The sequence below is a fragment of the Ranitomeya imitator genome, chromosome 1 (assembly GCF_032444005.1).
Source record: "Ranitomeya imitator isolate aRanImi1 chromosome 1, aRanImi1.pri, whole genome shotgun sequence".
NCBI classification, from domain to species: Eukaryota; Metazoa; Chordata; class Amphibia; order Anura; family Dendrobatidae; genus Ranitomeya; species Ranitomeya imitator.
The window spans coordinates 656,300,544-656,322,949 of NC_091282.1; the positions used below are offsets into that span (position 1 = coordinate 656,300,544).

The 22,406-nt window shown below is 39.9% G+C and overlaps 1 protein-coding gene across 1 annotated transcript in view; it reads left to right on the plus strand.

Moving 5' to 3' along the window:
- Positions 1-22,406, plus strand: part of IGSF9 (immunoglobulin superfamily member 9) — a 143,991-nt gene that overhangs the window by 35,962 nt on the left and 85,623 nt on the right. The window contains exon 4 of the mRNA XM_069728767.1: positions 8,230-8,382. Coding sequence (XP_069584868.1) covers positions 8,230-8,382 — 153 coding nt within the window. The remainder of the gene's footprint in view (positions 1-8,229; positions 8,383-22,406) is intronic.

Below are 22,406 nucleotides of genomic sequence, written 5' to 3' on the forward strand. Positions count from 1 at the left end.
GTTGCTCCTTCTATTCTCATTACTGATATGACATTTTGGTTTGAAGCGATCTCTATATAGCTGTATAGGAGGATCACTATTGGATTAGTATTCTAGTAGTTATATTCTTGTATATAGGGGCAGTATTATAGTAGTTATATTCTTGTACCTAGGGGGCAGTATTATAGTAGTTATATTCTTGCACATAGGGGCAGTATTTTAGTTTTTTATATTCGTAAGTACATATATTTGCACTAGCTTCTCAAGTGATGTCCTTTTCTTGTTGTATGGTTCTGTTCTGTTTGATTGATCTGCTTGCTAATAACACCACATTATAAAGCACTTAATGCAATTGACCTTTAACCTTTTAACCTCTCCTTGCCATAGTGACCTCCATTAGGCCCTCTGATCATGGGTTTTTTTCTGTTGTTTTGTCTATAGTAAATAGAAGTCACAATCACAGGAGAGATCTGGGAACTTCTTTTTTTAAAAGTGCAGAACTCAAAATCTGTGCCTTGCTCTGTCCTTAAAAGGCACTTGTATCAGAAGTGATGGCCATCATAACATTCCTGTGTCAGTTCGGCCTGCCCTGTTCAGTGTCCCATCTACACAGCCAAGAGACAACATTCCTTTATACAATTCCCTCCTGTGATTTTGTAGTGTGAGTTGCCCCAGAATCCATGACCCTTGGTATGTTCCCATGGTCAGCAAACGCTGGGGGTTGGACGCTGCATACATCTGCAGCCTCCAACCCCCAGCGGCCAGATGTTGCAGCATAGTGCATGGGATTTAAAGAAATCCCTTGTGCACTATGCGTGCTGAGGCGCCTCCGACTTCCCTGCGGAGACTGACATGCGGCGCGTCTTTCCAGACCGCAGCATGTCTATTTATGTAGCGGAGATGCTCAGTCTTCGTTGCATAAATTACCCATCCACTTTCATTAGATGCAATAAAACCGCATTATCTTCCTAATCACATGCATATTAAGTGCGGGAACGCACATAAATAATGGTAAATCTTGTGACACAGCTGGAAGTACATGGCACAGGAAATGGAAGAAAGCACAGAGAGAGGTCTCCTCCTTTTTCAATAAATAAATAAATAAATAAATATATTTTTTTTAAAATAGCGTGCGGGCCCCCTATATTTGTTAACCAGCCAGAGTAAAGCAGACTACTGGGACTGATATTTCAGGCTGGTAGGGATCCAATATCCATGAACCTTACCAGCCTGATAACACCAGGCCGCAGCAGTCTGCTCACCTTGGATGGTTAGCAAAAATAGTGGGATCCCCTACAAAAAAAATAGTGTGGGGTCCTCCTATTTTGTTAACCAGCCAAGGAAAAAGCAGACAGCTGCAGCCTGGTATTCTCAGGATTTTGGCCCTCGCCAAAAATAGCAGCCTGCAGCCAAAGATGCGCCAATTGTGGCACTTTACTCGGCTCATCCCACTTGCCCTGTAGCGGTGGCAAGTGGGGTTCATATTTGTGGGGTTGATGTCACATTTGTATTGTCTGGTGACATGAAGTCCACGGATTAGTAGTGGAGAAGCATCTATAAGAATCCTATCCATTACTAGTCCTATAGTTACATGGTAAATAAAGACTTTTAATTGAAATAATGACAGATTCCTTTAATAGATCTTAATTAAACCATACTTACTGCATCGCCTAATTCCAACTAAGCCCTCATCTCCTGGAAGATGCGCCAATTGTGGGGCGGCTGCGGGCTGCTATTTTTTGGCTGGTGAGGGCCAAAATCCATGGGCCTCGCCAGCCTGAGAATACCAGGCCGCAGCTATCTGCTTTTTCCTTGGCTTGTTAACAAAATAGGAGGACCCCACACTATTTTTTTTTGTAGGGGATCCCACTCTTTTTGCTTACCATCCAATGTGAGCAGACTACTGCGGCCTGGTGTTATTATCAGGCTGGTAAGGTTCATGGATACTGGATCCCTACCAGCCTGAAATATCAGTCCCAGTAGTCTGCTTTACTCTGGCTGGTTAACAAATATAGGGGGCACACACGCTATTTTTTATTATTTATTTATTAAAAAGCAGGGGACCTCTCTCTTTGCTTTCCTCCACTTCCTGTGTCGTGTGATTCCAGCTGTGTCACAAGGTTTACCATTATTTAAATTCGTGCACATGCGTAGTAAGCTGCGTTCCCCACTTAATACTCATGTGATTGGGAAGATAATGCGATTTTACTGCATTTAATAAAGTGTATGGGTAATTTATGCAGTGGAGACTGAGCGTCTCCGCTACATAAATTGGCATGCTGCGGTCTGAAAAGATGATCCGCATGTCCGTCTCTGCAGGCATCAGTGCACGCATAGTGGGCATCCACTATGCTGTAACAGCTGGACGCTGTAGGTTGGACATTGCGCATGTACACAGCATCCAACCTGCAGCGTTTACTGACCGTGGGACTATACCCCAATATATTTGGTGCAGACTTCACCTGCGTCAAATCCTGAGCCAGTCCTGATCCTGTGCACATACCCTCTATCTCATTATCACATTATTTACAGTGTTGTGACAGTGAGACGTTGCAGTTTTTACCTTTAAAGTGTGCGCAGTGTCTGTCTTCAATCACAATGGCAGAAATGAGTGTGCAGTAACACTGCTAGGCCAGTGTGGAGTTTTCTATTGTGTGATGTATTCTCCCTTTAAAATTGTATAGCACCATGTTGACATGTGCAGAACAGTGAGCTGTAGAGTCAGATCTAAGCCTCAACACAACCCATATTCCTCACATTTCTACTTACTGTGAAAAGCAGTAAAACATTGTGGACAGCAAACAAGCTTGGACTGTGTGCCCCCCCGTGCAGATATTCACATCCAGTATTATACCCCAGAGCTGCACTCACTATTGTGCTGGTGCAGTCACTGTGCACATACATTACATTACTGATCCTGTACTGATCCGGAGTTACATCCTGTATTATACCCCAGAGCTGCACTCACTATTGTGCTGGTGCAGTCACTGTGTATATACATTACATTACTGATCCTGTACTGATCCTGAGTTACATCCTGTATTATACCCCAGAGCTGCACTCACTATTGTGCTGGTGCAGTCACTGTGCACATACATTACATTACTGATCCTGTACTGATCCTGAATTACATCCTGTATTATATCACAGAGCTGTACTCACTATTCTGCTGGTGCAGTCACTGTGTACATACATTACATTACTGATCCTGAGTTACATCTAGTATTTCACTCCAGAGCTGCACTCACTATTCTGCTGGTGCAGTCACTGTGTACATACATTACATTACTGATCCTGAGTTACATCCTGTATTATACCCCAGTGCTGCACTCACTATTCTGCTGGTGCAGTCACTGTGTACATACATTACATTGCTGATCCTGTACTGATCCTGAATTACATCCTGTATTATATCACAGAGCTGTACTCACTATTCTGCTGGTGCAGTCACTGTGTACATACATTACATTACTGATCCTGAGTTACATCCTGTATTATACCCCAGAGCTGCACTCACTATTCTCCTGGTGCAGTCACTGTGTACATACATTACATTACTGATCCTGTACTGATCCTGAATTACATCCTGTATTATATCACAGAGCTGTACTCACTATTCTGCTGGTGCAGTCACTGTGTACATACATTACATTACTGATCCTGTACTGATCCTGAGTTACATCCTGTATTATAGCCCAGAGCTGCACTCACTATTCTGCTGGTGCAGTCACTATGTACATACATTACATTACTGATCTTGTACTGATCCTGAGTGGCAGACGCGGTACTGAATAAGGTACGCGTCTCTGACTGGGGAGCACACAGAGAGCTGATGAAAAGGTGGTCTGTGCCATTTCCCCCCTAGCATCACTCCCACCTTAGTGATGCACTAATTAGAAGACCCCCAGCCGGCCAGTGGGCACTAGAGGGGAGGGGTCCTACGGCCACTCCTACAGGGGTTAAATCCAGGTGTCCGGCCGGGAACTTTCTCTTTCACTCCCGGCAGGACACCTGGAAGCTTTTGTCCCACCCACCCTCCCTTTTAAAGGCTAATGATTAAACTAACCCGCAGGAGAATGTAAATGTGTGAATTATGTTGTAATTTAAAAAAAAAAAAAAAATTTTTTATCATGCATGTTGATATAACTAACCCTGGTAACCTTTATTAAGTCACAGCGGAAAAAGCGGAGGAGGGCAAAGGTCGTAACCGCTCGTTGGGCCAATTCCCCTGTCGATCACGGACAGGAGCTCGGCGCGAGCCGCTCGTTACGATATGTAATTGCCCTTTCTCTGATTATTTAATTAATAAACTGTGACCGACCTGTTCAACCCACCCAGGTCTCCACAGTCTTACATCCTGTATTATACCCCAGAGCTGCACTCACTATTCTACTGGTGCAGTCACTATGTACAGTACATACATTACATTACTGATCCTGTACTGATCCTGAGTTACATCCTGTATTATACCCCAGAGCTGCACTCACTATTCTACTGGTGCAGTCACTATGTACAGTACATACATTACATTACTGATCCTGTACTGATCCTGAGTTACATCCTGTATTATACCCCAGAGCTGCACTCACTCTTCTGCTTGTGCAGTCACCATGTACATACATTACATTACTGATCATGTACTAATCCTGAGTTACATCATGTATTATACACAAGAGCTGCACTCACTATTCTGCTGGAGCAGTCACTGTGTACATACATTACATTACTGATCCTGAGTTACATCCTGTATTATACCCCAGAGCTGCACTCACTATTCTGCTGGTGCAGTCACTGTGTACATACATTACATTACTGATCCTGTACAGATCCTAAATTACATCCTGTGCTATACCCTGGAGCTGCACTCACTATTCTGCTGATGCATTCACTGTGTACATACATTACATTACTGATCCTGAGTTACATCCTGTATTATATTCCAGAGCTGCACTCACTATTATGCTGGTGCAGTCACTGTGTACATACATTGCATTACTGATCCTGAGTTACATCTAGTATTTCTCTCCAGAGCTGCACTCACTATTCTGCTGGTGCAGTCACTATGTACATACATTGCATTACTGATCCTGAGTTACATCTAGTATTTCACTTCAAGACCTGCACTCGCTATTCTGCTGGTGCAGTCACTTTGTACATACAGTATATTACATAACTGATCCTGAGTTACATGCTGTATTATACTCCAGAGCTGCACTCACTATTCTGCTGGTGCAGTCACTGTGTACATACAGTATATTACATTACTGATCCTGAGTTACATCCTGTATTATACTCCAGAGCTGCACTCACTATTCTGCTGGTGCAGTCACTCTGTACATACAGTATATTACATTACTGATCCTGAGTTACATCCTGTATTATACTCCAGAGCTGCACTCACTATTCTGCTGGTGCAGTCACTGTGTACATACAGTATATTCCATTACTGATCCTGAGTTACATCATGTATTATACTCCAGAACTGCACTCACTATTCTGCTGGTACAGTCACTATGTACATACATTACATTATATTACTGATCCTGTACTGATCCTGAGTTACATCCTGTATTATACTCCAGAGCTGCACTCACTATTCTGCTGGTGCAGTCACTGTGTACATACATTACGTTACTGATCCTGAGCTACATCCTGTATTATACTCCAGAGCTGCACTCACTATTCTGCTGGTGCAGTCACTGTGTACATACATTACTGATCCTGTACTGAACCTCAGTTACATCCTGTATTATACCCCAGAGCTGCACTCACTATTCTGCTGGTACAGTCACTATGTACATACATTACATTATATTACTGATCCTGTACTGATCCTGAGTTACATCTTGTATTATACCCCAGAGCTGCACTCACTATTCTGCTGGTGCAGTCACTGTGTACATACATTACATTACTGATCCTGAGCTACATCCTGTATTATACTCCAGAGCTGCACTCACTATTCTGCTGGTGCAGTCACTGTGTACATACATTACATTACTGATCCTGAGTTACATCCTGTATTATACTCCAGAGCTGCACTCACTATTCTGCTGGTGCAGTCACTGTGTACATACATTACGTTACTAATCCTGAGCTACATCCTGTATTATACTCCAGAGCTGCACTCACTATTCTGCTGGTGCAGTCACTGTGTACATACATTACTGATCCTGAGTTACATCCTGTATTATACCCCAGAGCTGCACTCACAATTCTGCTGGTGCAGTCACTGTGTACATACATTACAATACTGATCCTGAGTTACATCCTGTATTATACCCCAGAGCTGCACTCACTATTCTGCTGGTGCAGTCACTGTGTACATACATTACAATACTGATCCTGAGTTACATCCTGTATTATACCCCAGAGCTGCACTCACTATTCTGCTGGTGCAGTCACTGTGTACATACATTACATTACTGATCCTGTACTGATCCTGAGTTACATCCTGTATTATACCCCAGAGCTGCACTCACTATTCTGCTGGTGCAGTCACTGTGTACATACATTACATTACTGATCCTGTACTGATCCTGAGTTACATCCTGTATTATACTCCAGAGCTGCACTCACTATTCTGCTGGTGCAGTCACTGTGTACATACATTACAATACTGATCCTGAGTTACATCCTGTATTATACTCCAGAGCTGCACTCACAATTCTGCTGGTGCAGTCACTGTGTACATACATTACATTACTGATCCTGTACTGATCCTGAGTTACATCCTGTATTATACTCCAGAGCTGCACTCACTATTCTGCTGGTGCAGTCACTGTGTACATACATTACATTACTGATCCTGTACTGATCCTGAGTTACATCCTGTATTATACCCCAGAGCTGCACTCACTATTCTGCTGGTGCAGTCACTGTGTACATACATTACATTACTGATCCTGTACTGATCCTGAGTTACATCCTGTATTATACTCCAGAGCTGCACTCACTATTCTGCTGGTGCAGTCACTGTGTACATACATTACATTACTGATCCTGTACTGATCCTGAGTTACATCCTGTATTATACTTCAGAGCTGCACTCACTATTCTGCTGGTGCAGTCACTGTGTACATACATTACAATACTGATCCTGAGTTACATCCTGTATTATACCCCAGAGCTGCACTCACTATTCTGCTGGTGCAGTCACTGTGTACATACATTACAATACTGATCCTGAGTTACATCCTGTATTATACCCCAGAGCTGCACTCACTATTCTGCTGGTGCAGTCACTGTGTACATACATTACATTACTGATCCTGTACTGATCCTGAGTTACATCCTGTATTATACCCCAGAGCTGCACTCACTATTCTGCTGGTGCAGTCACTGTGTACATACATTACATTACTGATCCTGTACTGATCCTGAGTTACATCCTGTATTATACTCCAGAGCTGCACTCACTATTCTGCTGGTGCAGTCACTGTGTACATACATTACAATACTGATCCTGAGTTACATCCTGTATTATACTCCAGAGCTGCACTCACAATTCTGCTGGTGCAGTCACTGTGTACATACATTACATTACTGATCCTGTACTGATCCTGAGTTACATCCTGTATTATACTCCAGAGCTGCACTCACTATTCTGCTGGTGCAGTCACTGTGTACATACATTACATTACTGATCCTGTACTGATCCTGAGTTACATCCTGTATTATACCCCAGAGCTGCACTCACTATTCTGCTGGTGCAGTCACTGTGTACATACATTACATTACTGATCCTGTACTGATCCTGAGTTACATCCTGTATTATACTCCAGAGCTGCACTCACTATTCTGCTGGTGCAGTCACTGTGTACATACATTACATTACTGATCCTGTACTGATCCTGAGTTACATCCTGTATTATACCCCAGAGCTGCACTCACTATTCTGCTGGTGCAGTCACTGTGTACATACATTACATTACTGATCCTGTACTGATCCTGAGTTACATCCTGTATTATACCCCAGAGCTGCACTCACTATTCTGCTGGTGCAGTCACTGTGTACATACATTACATTACTGATCCTGTACTGATCCTGAGTTACATCCTGTATTATATCCCAGAGCTGCACTCACTATTCTGCTGGTGCAGTCACTGTGTACATACATTACAATACTGATCCTGAGTTACATCCTGTATTATACCCCAGAGCTGCACTCACTATTCTGCTGGTGCAGTCACTGTGTACCGAGTTACATCCTTCTGACTTATTCACGCTGTTTATCCATCTCTTGACAGGACGCACGCGGATAGAGGAAGGCGCTTCTCTACGCATTGACTCCCTCCGTTCTGATGACCAGGGCTGGTATGAGTGTCGGGTGCTGTTTCTGGATCGTCATCACGCAGATGAGGACTTTAAGAATGGGACGTGGATCCATCTCACTGTGAACTGTACGTCTTTTACAACCCCGTAAATAATTGCATATGTGGCGGTGTAGTTACATTGAACCCCATTTACTGGATGGCCATTGTGAACATGGACTCACGGAGCAAACTGGCATTACCCAGATTTTTTTAGCATTGTATAGGGATATTTGGAGATAGACATGTATTATTATGTGGGAACTATATGGTAGTATTACTTGAGCACTAGGCGGTTGTTTCATATGAGCTGTGTATGGCAATATTAGGTGTGCTGTTGGTTGTGTATTGCATATCATTTTAGCACTATATGGTGGCTTATATGTCAGTAATACATGGGCTCTTTCTTGTGTAATGGATATTAGTTGGGCTCATTACAGTGTTTATATAGGCTGTATATGGCAGTATTATGCATACTACTTTGGCACTACGCAATGTTTTTGTATTGGCTGTGTATGGCAATATTATTTGGGTTCTAGTACAATGCATGCTACTTTGGCACTATATGGTGACTTTACATGGCCTGCTTATTGCATGTGGGCCTGTAATATGCATACTGGAGTACTATAGAGTAGTTTTGTATGAGCGGTATATGGCAGTATTATGTGGTCTCTTACTTGTATATTGTATTATATTTCAGCACTCTATAGTTGCTTTATTTGTTCTTTATATGACAATATTATGTGGGCTCTTACTTGTCTAATGCATATTATTTGACCACTTTACGGACATTTTGTATGTGCTGTATATGGCGGTATTAATTTTATATTACATATTATTTCGGTCTTGTATCTGCAAAGTCAAGGCATACTCATGAGGGGCACCTTTTTACTTTTTTCTTTATATGGAATAGCTATGTCTGGCAACAGCAATGCCCCATATAGAGATGGAGGGATCGTTGCCAACACAACACTGTGCTGTTTAGACTGGCAGAGACGTGACAAGTACCAGTGCCAACAGTAAATAGCGCTACTCCCATCATCCCGGACGTATGCCCTGTGCCAGGTTTACAATAAATAGGAGCTTAGAATACGACGTTTTGTCAGTCCTGCATTCGGTGCACTATGAGCTTCAAGAGTCATGAATATAATGCCAGACCGCAGTAAAGACTGACACAGGAGCGGCACAATAGGCTCTGGGGAATGTTATGGCAGTGTATAACCCAGATGTATATGCTGTATACCAGCTACAGAAAGTAAAAGGGCCGCCTCTGACCATGAGCAGATCCTATCCTTTTGTAATTTCTCGGATTGGAGGGGAGGATGGCAGGCCGGGTGATTGCCCCCTCACTTCTGTTCATACTGACACGTACATACAGTGACGCCTCATCAGGCGGAGGCCATGGAGATGATGACATCCCGACAGTGGGTCTAATCCTTGGAGCAAAGGCTCGAGGACCTCTACATACAACATGTGGAGGATGTTCTCGATTTCCTGCCCTCTATTTTAGCCGGCACAGAGTTGGGCTTTGTGTCCACCGAGACCCCATGGTCATGGCTTGTTGTGACAGAAAGGTCCCCTAGGCTGTCTTCATGGCCCTAGATAAAAGCCAACAACTCAGAGGAAAGTCTATGAAACCAAAGAACTCGAAAAGAAAGGCAACTCAACACCAATTAGATCTGAATTGAGGTTTGGGAAGACCTTTGACCACAAGCCATGCCCAGCCCCCCTCAATGCCCCTTTTTATGCCCCACATCCTACAATGTGAAGCCCTTCTGAGGATGTCCATGTTATATGGCATGATTTCACAGGGTATTTCAAATATATCTGAGGTGACACAGGTCAGAGAGACTCGGCACTACCCAAATCTTACCCCATGGCATGAAGCCATGTTATTTGATGGACTGTATCGTTTTATTTAAAGTGATGGCGCCCCCTGTGCAACTTTTTGGATTTTAGCTGTCACTAGTGTGATTTTATCTGGCAGCGGTTCAGGTGAACTTGCATGAATTACTTCCCACAAAGCACATCTGTGTAAACGTGTGTAGATCACCTCCGGGGAGAGAATCGTGCTCACAAGAGGCTGCCAGTCTAGACACATACTGGTTAACTCTTCCCTCTCCGCCCAGTGCAGTGTGTGCGCCCACAGGCGGCATGTTATGTTTTTTTAAATTGCTTACAAAATACAGCAATAACTCGTAAACACTGCAGGGCCTGGAGCGTAGCGGTAATGTGCCAGCTGCGGTACACAACATGATACCAACAGTGCACGCAGTATACATCTCTCTACCTGTGGGCCTGTGCTGTAATAACATATACCAGCCGTGCATATATAACTATATACAGTGGATTCCCAGGTTATACCAGCTGTACATATATAACTATATACAGTGGATTCCCAGGTTATACCAGCCGTGCATATATAACTATATACAGTGGATTCCCAGGTTATACCAGCTGTACATATATAACTATATACAGTGGATTCCCAGGTTATACCAGCCGTGCATATATAACTATATACAGTGGATTCCCAGGTTATACCAGCCGTGCATATATAACTATATACAGTGGATTCCCAGGTTATACCAGCTGTACATATATAACTATATACAGTGGATTCCCAGGTTATACCAGCTGTACATATATAACTATATACAGTGGATTCCCAGGTTATACCAGCTGTGCATATATAACTATATACAGTGGATTCCCAGGTTATACCAGCTGTACATATATAACTATATACAGTGGATTCCCAGGTTATACCAGCCGTGCATATATAACTATATACAGTGGATTCCCAGGTTATACCAGCCGTGCATATATAACTATATACAGTGGATTCCCAGGTTATACCAGCTGTACATATATAACTATATACAGTGGATTCCCAGGTTATACCAGCTGTACATATATAACTATATACAGTGGATTCCCAGGTTATACCAGCTGTGCATATATAACTATATACAGTGGATTCCCAGGTTATACCAGCTGTACATATATAACTATATACAGTGGATTCCCAGGTTATACCAGCTGTGCATATATAACTATATACAGTGGATTCCCAGGTTATACCAGCTGTGCATATATAACTATATACAGTGGATTCCCAGGTTATACCAGCTGTACATATATAACTATATACAGTGGATTCCCAGGTTATACCAGCTGTGCATATATAACTATATACAGTGGATTCCCAGGTTATACCAGCTGTGCATATATAACTATATACAGTGGATTCCCAGGTTATACCAGCTGTGCATATATAACTATATACAGTGGATTCACAGGTTATACCAGCTGTGCATATATAACTATATACAGTGGATTCCCAGGTTATACCAGCTGTACATATATAACTATATACAGTGGATTCCCAGGTTATACCAGCCGTGCATATATAACTATATACAGTGGATTCCCAGGTTATACCAGCTGTACATATATAACTATATACAGTGGATTCCCAGGTTATACCAGCTGTGCATATATAACTATATACAGTGGATTCCCAGGTTATACCAGCTGTACATATATAACTATATACAGTGGATTCCCAGGTTATACCAGCCGTGCATATATAACTATATAAAGTGGATTCCCAGGTTATACCAGCCGTGCATATATAACTATATACAGTGGATTCCCAGGTTATACCAGCTGTACATATATAACTATATACAGTGGATTCCCAGGTTATACCAGCTGTGCATATATAACTATATACAGTGGATTCCCAGGTTATACCAGCTGTGCATATATAACTATATACAGTGGATTCCCAGGTTATACCAGCTGTACATATATAACTATATACAGTGGATTCCCAGGTTATACCAGCTGTGCATATATAACTATATACAGTGGATTCCCAGGTTATACCAGCTGTGCATATATAACTATATACAGTGGATTCCCAGGTTATACCAGCTGTGCATATATAACTATATACAGTGGATTCCCAGGTTATACCAGCTGTACATATATAACTATATACAGTGGATTCCCAGGTTATACCAGCCGTGCATATATAACTATATACAGTGGATTCCCAGGTTATACCAGCTGTACATATATAACTATATACAGTGGATTCCCAGGTTATACCAGCTGTGCATATATAACTATATACAGTGGATTCCCAGGTTATACCAGCTGTGCATATATAACTATATACAGTGGATTCCCAGGTTATACCAGCTGTACATATATAACTATATACAGTGGATTCCCAGGTTATACCAGCTGTACATATATAACTATATACAGTGGATTCCCAGGTTATACCAGCCGTGCATATATAACTATATAAAGTGGATTCCCAGGTTATACCAGCTGTACATATATAACTATATACAGTGGATTCCCAGGTTATACCAGCTGTACATATATAACTATATACAGTGGATTCCCAGGTTATACCAGCCGTGCATATATAACTATATAAAGTGGATTCCCAGGTTATACCAGCCGTGCATATATAACTATATACAGTGGATTCCCAGGTTATACCAGCTGTACATATATAACTATATACAGTGGATTCCCAGGTTATACCAGCTGTGCATATATAACTATATACAGTGGATTCCCAGGTTATACCAGCTGTACATATATAACTATATACAGTGGATTCCCAGGTTATACCAGCTGTGCATATATAACTATATACAGTGGATTCCCAGGTTATACCAGCTGTACATATATAACTATATACAGTGGATTCCCAGGTTATACCAGCTGTGCATATATAACTATATACAGTGGATTCCCAGGTTATACCAGCTGTGCATATATAACTATATACAGTGGATTCCCAGGTTATACCAGCTGTACATATATAACTATATACAGTGGATTCCCAGGTTATACCAGCTGTACATATATAACTATATACAGTGGATTCCCAGGTTATACCAGCCGTGCATATATAACTATATAAAGTGGATTCCCAGGTTATACCAGCCGTACATATATAACTATATACAGTGGATTCCCAGGTTATACCAGCTGTACATATATAACTATATACAGTGGATTCCCAGGTTATACCAGCCGTGCATATATAACTATATAAAGTGGATTCCCAGGTTATACCAGCCGTGCATATATAACTATATACAGTGGATTCCCAGGTTATACCAGCTGTAGATATATAACTATATACAGTGGATTCCCAGGTTATACCAGCTGTACATATATAACTATATACAGTGGATTCCCAGGTTATACCAGCTGTGCATATATAACTATATACAGTGGATTCCCAGGTTATACCAGCTGTACATATATAACTATATACAGTGGATTCCCAGGTTATACCAGCTGTGCATATATAACTATATATAGTGGATTCCCAGGTTATACCAGCTGTGCATATATAACTATATACAGTGGATTCCCAGGTTATACCAGCTGTACATATATAACTATATACAGTGGATTCCCAGGTTATACCAGCTGTGCATATATAACTATATACAGTGGATTCCCAGGTTATACCAGCTGTGCATATATAACTATATACAGTGGATTCCCAGGTTATACCAGCTGTGCATATATAACTATATACAGTGGATTCCCAGGTTATACCAGCTGTGCATATATAACTATATACAGTGGATTCCCAGGTTATACCAGCTGTACATATATAACTATATACAGTGGATTCCCAGGTTATACCAGCCGTGCATATATAACTATATACAGTGGATTCCCAGGTTATACCAGCTGTACATATATAACTATATACAGTGGATTCCCAGGTTATACCAGCCGTGCATATATAACTATATACAGTGGATTCCCAGGTTATACCAGCTGTACATATATAACTATATACAGTGGATTCCCAGGTTATACCAGCTGTGCATATATAACTATATACAGTGGATTCCCAGGTTATACCAGCTGTGCATATATAACTATATACAGTGGATTCCCAGGTTATACCAGCTGTACATATATAACTATATACAGTGGATTCCCAGGTTATACCAGCCGTGCATATATAACTATATAAAGTGGATTCCCAGGTTATACCAGCTGTACATATATAACTATATACAGTGGATTCCCAGGTTATACCAGCCGTACATATATAACTATATACAGTGGATTCCCAGGTTATACCAGCCGTGCATATATAACTATATAAAGTGGATTCCCAGGTTATACCAGCCGTGCATATATAACTATATACAGTGGATTCCCAGGTTATACCAGCTGTACATATATAACTATATACAGTGGATTCCCAGGTTATACCAGCCGTGCATATATAACTATATACAGTGGATTCCCAGGTTATACCAGCTGTGCATATATAACTATATACAGTGGATTCCCAGGTTATACCAGCTGTACATATATAACTATATACAGTGGATTCCCAGGTTATACCAGCTGTGCATATATAACTATATACAGTGGATTCCCAGGTTATACCAGCTGTGCATATATAACTATATACAGTGGATTCCCAGGTTATACCAGCTGTGCATATATAACTATATACAGTGGATTCCCAGGTTATACCAGCTGTGCATATATAACTATATACAGTGGATTCCCAGGTTATACCAGCTGTACATATATAACTATATACAGTGGATTCCCAGGTTATACCAGCTGTGCATATATAACTATATACAGTGGATTCCCAGGTTATACCAGCTGTGCATATATAACTATATACAGTGGATTCCCAGGTTATACCAGCTGTACATATATAACTATATACAGTGGATTCCCAGGTTATACCAGCTGTACATATATAACTATATACAGTGGATTCCCAGGTTATACCAGCTGTACATATATAACTATATACAGTGGATTCCCAGGTTATACCAGCTGTACATATATAACTATATACAGTGGATTCCCAGGTTATACCAGCCGTGCATATATAACTATATAAAGTGGATTCCCAGGTTATACCAGCTGTACATATATAACTATATACAGTGGATTCCCAGGTTATACCAGCTGTGCATATATAACTATATACAGTGGATTCCCAGGTTATACCAGCTGTACATATATAACTATATACAGTGGATTCCCAGGTTATACCAGCTGTGCATATATAACTATATACAGTGGATTCCCAGGTTATACCAGCTGTGCATATATAACTATATACAGTGGATTCCCAGGTTATACCAGCTGTACATATATAACTATATACAGTGGATTCCCAGGTTATACCAGCTGTACATATATAACTATATACAGTGGATTCCCAGGTTATACCAGCCGTGCATATATAACTATATAAAGTGGATTCCCAGGTTATACCAGCCGTGCATATATAACTATATACAGTGGATTCCCAGGTTATACCAGCTGTACATATATAACTATATACAGTGGATTCCCAGGTTATACCAGCCGTGCATATATAACTATATACAGTGGATTCCCAGGTTATACCAGCTGTACATATATAACTATATACAGTGGATTCCCAGGTTATACCAGCTGTACATATATAACTATATACAGTGGATTCCCAGGTTATACCAGCCGTGCATATATAACTATATACAGTGGATTCCCAGGTTATACCAGCCGTGCATATATAACTATATAAAGTGGATTCCCAGGTTATACCAGCCGTGCATATATAACTATATACAGTGGATTCCCAGGTTATACCAGCTGTACATATATAACTATATACAGTGGATTCCCAGGTTATACCAGCTGTACATATATAACTATATACAGTGGATTCCCAGGTTATACCAGCTGTACATATATAATTATATACAGGAGATGCCCAGGTTATAGCAGCTGTACATATATAATTATATACAGTGGATTCCCAGGTTATACCAGCTGTACATATATAACTATATACAGTGGATTCCCAGGTTATACCAGCTGTACATATATAACTATATACAGGAGATGCCCAGGTTATACCAGCTGTACATATATAACTATATACAGGAGATGCCCAGGTTATAGCAGCTGTACATATATAATTATATACAGTGGATTCCCAGGTTATACCAGCTGTACATATATAATTATATACCGGAGATTCCCAGGTTATACCAGCTGTACATATATAATTATATACAGGGGATGCCCGGGTTATACCAGCTGTACATATATAATTATATACAGGAGATTCCCAGGTTATACCAGCTGTACATATATAATTATATACAGGGGATGCCCGGGTTATACCAGCTGTACATATATAATTATATACAGGAGATACCCAGGTTATACCAGCTGTACATATATAATTATATACAGGAGATGCCCGGGTTATACCAGCTGTACATATAATTATATACAGGAGATACCCAAGTTATACCAGCTGTACATATATAATTATATACAGGACATGCCTAGGTTATACCAGCTGTGCATATATAACTATATACAGTGGATTCCCAGGTTATACCAGCCGTGCATATATAACTATATACAGTGGATTCCCAGGTTATACCAGCTGTACATATATAACTATATACAGTGGATTCCCAGGTTATACCAGCTGTGCATATATAACTATATACAGTGGATTCCCAGGTTATACCAGCTGTGCATATATAACTATATACAGTGGATTCCCAGGTTATACCAGCTGTACATATATAACTATATACAGTGGATTCCCAGGTTATACCAGCTGTACATATATAACTATATACAGTGGATTCCCAGGTTATACCAGCCGTGCATATATAACTATATAAAGTGGATTCCCAGGTTATACCAGCCGTGCATATATAACTATATACAGTGGATTCCCAGGTTATACCAGCTGTACATATATAACTATATACAGTGGATTCCCAGGTTATACCAGCCGTGCATATATAACTATATACAGTGGATTCCCAGGTTATACCAGCTGTACATATATAACTATATACAGTGGATTCCCAGGTTATACCAGCTGTACATATATAACTATATACAGTGGATTCCCAGGTTATACCAGCCGTGCATATATAACTATATACAGTGGATTCCCAGGTTATACCAGCCGTGCATATATAACTATATAAAGTGGATTCCCAGGTTATACCAGCCGTGCATATATAACTATATACAGTGGATTCCCAGGTTATACCAGCTGTACATATATAACTATATACAGTGGATTCCCAGGTTATACCAGCTGTACATATATAACTATATACAGTGGATTCCCAGGTTATACCAGCTGTACATATATAATTATATACAGGAGATGCCCAGGTTATAGCAGCTGTACATATATAATTATATACAGTGGATTCCCAGGTTATACCAGCTGTACATATATAACTATATACAGTGGATTCCCAGGTTATACCAGCTGTACATATATAACTATATACAGGAGATGCCCAGGTTATACCAGCTGTACATATATAACTATATACAGGAGATGCCCAGGTTATAGCAGCTGTACATATATAATTATATACAGTGGATTCCCAGGTTATACCAGCTGTACATATATAATTATATACCGGAGATTCCCAGGTTATACCAGCTGTACATATATAATTATATACAGGGGATGCCCGGGTTATACCAGCTGTACATATATAATTATATACAGGAGATTCCCAGGTTATACCAGCTGTACATATATAATTATATACAGGGGATGCCCGGGTTATACCAGTTGTACATATATAATTATATACAGGAGATACCCAGGTTATACCAGCTGTACATATATAATTATATACAGGAGATACCCAGGTTATACCAGCTGTACATATATAATTATATACAGGGGATGCCCGGGTTATACCAGCTGTACATATATAATTATATACAGGAGATGCCCGGGTTATACCAGCTGTACATATAATTATATACAGGAGATACCCAAGTTATACCAGCTGTACATATATAATTATATACAGGACATGCCTAGGTTATACCAGCTGTGCATATATAACTATATACAGTGGATTCCCAGGTTATACCAGCTGTACATATATAATTATGTACAGGAGATGCCCAGGTTATACCAGCTGTGCATATATACGGTAACTATATACAGGAGATGCCCGGGTTATACCAGCTGTACATATATAATTATATACAGGAGATTCCCAGGTTATACCAGCTGTATATATGTAATTATATACAGGGGATGCCCGGGTTATACCAGCTGTACATATATAATTATATACTAGAGATGTCCAGGTTATACCAGCTGTACATATATAACTATATACAGAACATGCCCAGGTTATAGCAGCTGTACATATATACTTATATACAGGAGATGCCCAGGTTATAGCAGCTGTACATATATAATTATATACAGTGGATTCCCAGGTTATACCAGCTGTACATATATAATTACCATATATACAGGAGATTCCCAGGTTATACCAGCTGTACATATATAATTATATACAGGAGATGCCCAGGTTATACCAGCTGTGCATATATACGGTAACTATATACAGGAGATGCCCAGGTTATAGCAGCTGTACATATATAATTATATACAGTGGATTCCCAGGTTATACCAGCTGTACATATATAATTATATACAGGAGATGCCCGGGTTATACCAGCTGTACATATAATTATATACAGGAGATACCCAAGTTATACCAGCTGTACATATATAATTATATACAGGACATGCCTAGGTTATACCAGCTGTGCATATGTAACTATATACAGTGGATTCCCAGGTTATACCAGCTGTACATATATAATTATGTACAGGAGATGCCCAGGTTATACCAGCTGTGCATATATACGGTAACTATATACAGGAGATGCCCGGGTTATACCAGCTGTACATATATAATTATATACAGGAGATTCCCAGGTTATACCAGCTGTATATATATAATTATATACAGGGGATGCCCGGGTTATACCAGCTGTACATATATAATTATATACTAGAGATGTCCAGGTTATACCAGCTGTACATATATAACTATATACAGAACATGCCCAGGTTATAGCAGCTGTACATATATACTTATATACAGGAGATGCCCAGGTTATAGCAGCTGTACATATATAATTATATACAGTGGATTCCCAGGTTATACCAGCTGTACATATATAATTATATACAGGAGATTCCCAGGTTATACCAGCTGTACATATATAATTATATACAGGGGATGCCCGGGTTATACCAGCTGTACATATATAATTATATACAGGAGATACCCAGGTTATACCAGCTGTACATATATAATTATATACAGGAGATACCCAGGTTATACCAGCTGTACATATATAATTATATACAGGGGATGCCCGGGTTATACCAGCTGTACATATATAATTATATACAGGAGATGCCCGGGTTATACCAGCTGTACATATAATTATATACAGGAGATACCCAGGTTATACCAGCTGTACATATATAATTATATACAGGAGATGCCTAGGTTATACCAGCTGTGCATATATAACTATATACAGTGGATTCCCAGGTTATACCAGCTGTACATATATAATTATGTACAGGAGATGCCCAGGTTATACCAGCTGTGCATATATACGGTAACTATATACAGGAGATGCCCGGGTTATACCAGCTGTACATATATAATTATATACAGGAGATTCCCAGGTTATACCAGCTGTATATATATAATTATATACAGGGGATGCCCGGGTTATACCAGCTGTACATATATAATTATATACTAGAGATGTCCAGGTTATACCAGCTGTACATATATAACTATATACAGAACATGCCCAGGTTATAGCAGCTGTACATATATACTTATATACAGGAGATGCCCAGGTTATAGCAGCTGTACATATATAATTATATACAGTGGATTCCCAGGTTATACCAGCTGTACATATATAATTATATACAGGAGATTCCCAGGTTATACCAGCTGTACATATATAATTATATACAGGGGATGCCCGGGTTATACCAGCTGTACATATATAATTATATACAGGAGATACCCAGGTTATACCAGCTGTACATATATAATTATATACAGGAGATACCCAGGTTATACCAGCTGTACATATATAATTATATACAGGGGATGCCCGGGTTATACCAGCTGTACATATATAATTATATACAGGAGATGCCCGGGTTATACCAGCTGTACATATAATTATATACAGGAGATACCCAGGTTATACCAGCTGTACATATATAATTATATACAGGACATGCCTAGGTTATACCAGCTGTGCATATATAACTATATACAGTGGATTCCCAGGTTATACCAGCTGTACATATATAATTATATACAGGAGATGCCCAGGTTATACCAGCTGTGCAGATAAACGGTAACTATATACAGGAGATGCCCGGGTTATACCAGCTGTACATATATAATTATATACAGGAGATTCCCAGGTTATACCAGCTGTATATATGTAATTATATACAGGGGATGCCCGGGTTATACCAGCTGTACATATATAATTATATACTAGAGATGTCCAGGTTATACCAGCTGTACATATATAACTATATACAGAACATGCCCAGGTTATAGCAGCTGTACATATATACTTATATACAGGAGATGCCCAGGTTATAGCAGCTGTACATATATAATTATATACAGTGGATTCCCAGGTTATACCAGCTGTACATATATAATTACCGTATATACAGGAGATTCCCAGGTTATACCAGCTGTACATATATAATTATATACAGGAGATGCCCAGGTTATACCAGCTGTGCATATATACGGTAACTATATACAGGAGATGCCCGGGTTATACCAGCTGTACATATATAATTATATACAGGAGATACCCAGGTTATACGAGCTGTACATATATAATTATATACAGGGGATGCCCGGGTTATACCAGCTGTACATATATAATTATATACAGGAGATGCCCGGGTTATACCAGCTGTACATATAATTATATACAGGAGATACCCAGGTTATACCAGCTGTACATATATAATTATATACAGGAGATGCCCAGGTTATACCAGCTGTGCATATATAACTATATACAGTGGATTCCCAGGTTATACCAGCTGTACATATATAATTATATACAGGAGATGTCCAGGTTATACCAGCTGTACATATATACTTATATACAGGAGATGCCCAGGTTATACCAGCTGTACATATATAATTATATACAGGAGATGTCCAGGTTATACCAGCTGTACATATATACTTATATACATAGCATGCACAGGTTATACCAGCTGTACATATATAATTATATACAGGAGATGCCCGGGTTATACCAGCTGTACATATAATTATATACAGGAGATACCCAGGTTATACCAGCTGTACATATATAATTATATACAGGAGATGCCCAGGTTATACCAGCTGTGTATATATAACTATATACAGTGGATTCCCAGGTTATACCAGCTGTACATATATAATTATATACAGGAGATGTCCAGGTTATACCAGCTGTACATATATACTTATATACAGGAGATGCCCAGGTTATACCAGCTGTACATATATAATTATATACAGGAGATGTCCAGGTTATACCAGCTGTACATATATACTTATATACATAGCATGCACAGGTTATACCAGCTGTATGCTCTGTATATAAGTATATATGTATACATATGGGGAGATGCCCAGGTTATACCAGCTGTACATATAAACTTATATACAGTGGATTCCCAGGTTATAGCAGCTGTACATACACTACCGTTCCAAAGTTTAGGGTCACCCAGACAATTTTGTGTTTTCCATGAAAACTCATACTTTTATTAATCAAACGATTTGCCAAATTAATTTAAAATCTAGTCCAGACATTGACAAGGTTCGAAAAAAAGATTTTTATTTGAAATAATAATTTTTCTCCTTCAAACTTTGCTTTCGGCAAAGAATGCTCTCTTTGCAGCAATTACAGCATTGCAGACCTTTGGCATTCTAGCAGTTAATTTGCAGAGGTAATCTGGAGAAATTTCACCCCATGCTTCCAGAAGCCCCTCCCACATGTTGGTTTGGCTTGATGGGCACTTATTGCACCATATGGTCAAGCTGCTCCCACAACAGCTCAATGGGGTTGAGATCTGGTGACTGCGCTGGCCACTCCATTACAGATAGAATACCAGCTGCCTGCTTCTTCCCTAAATAGTTCTTGCA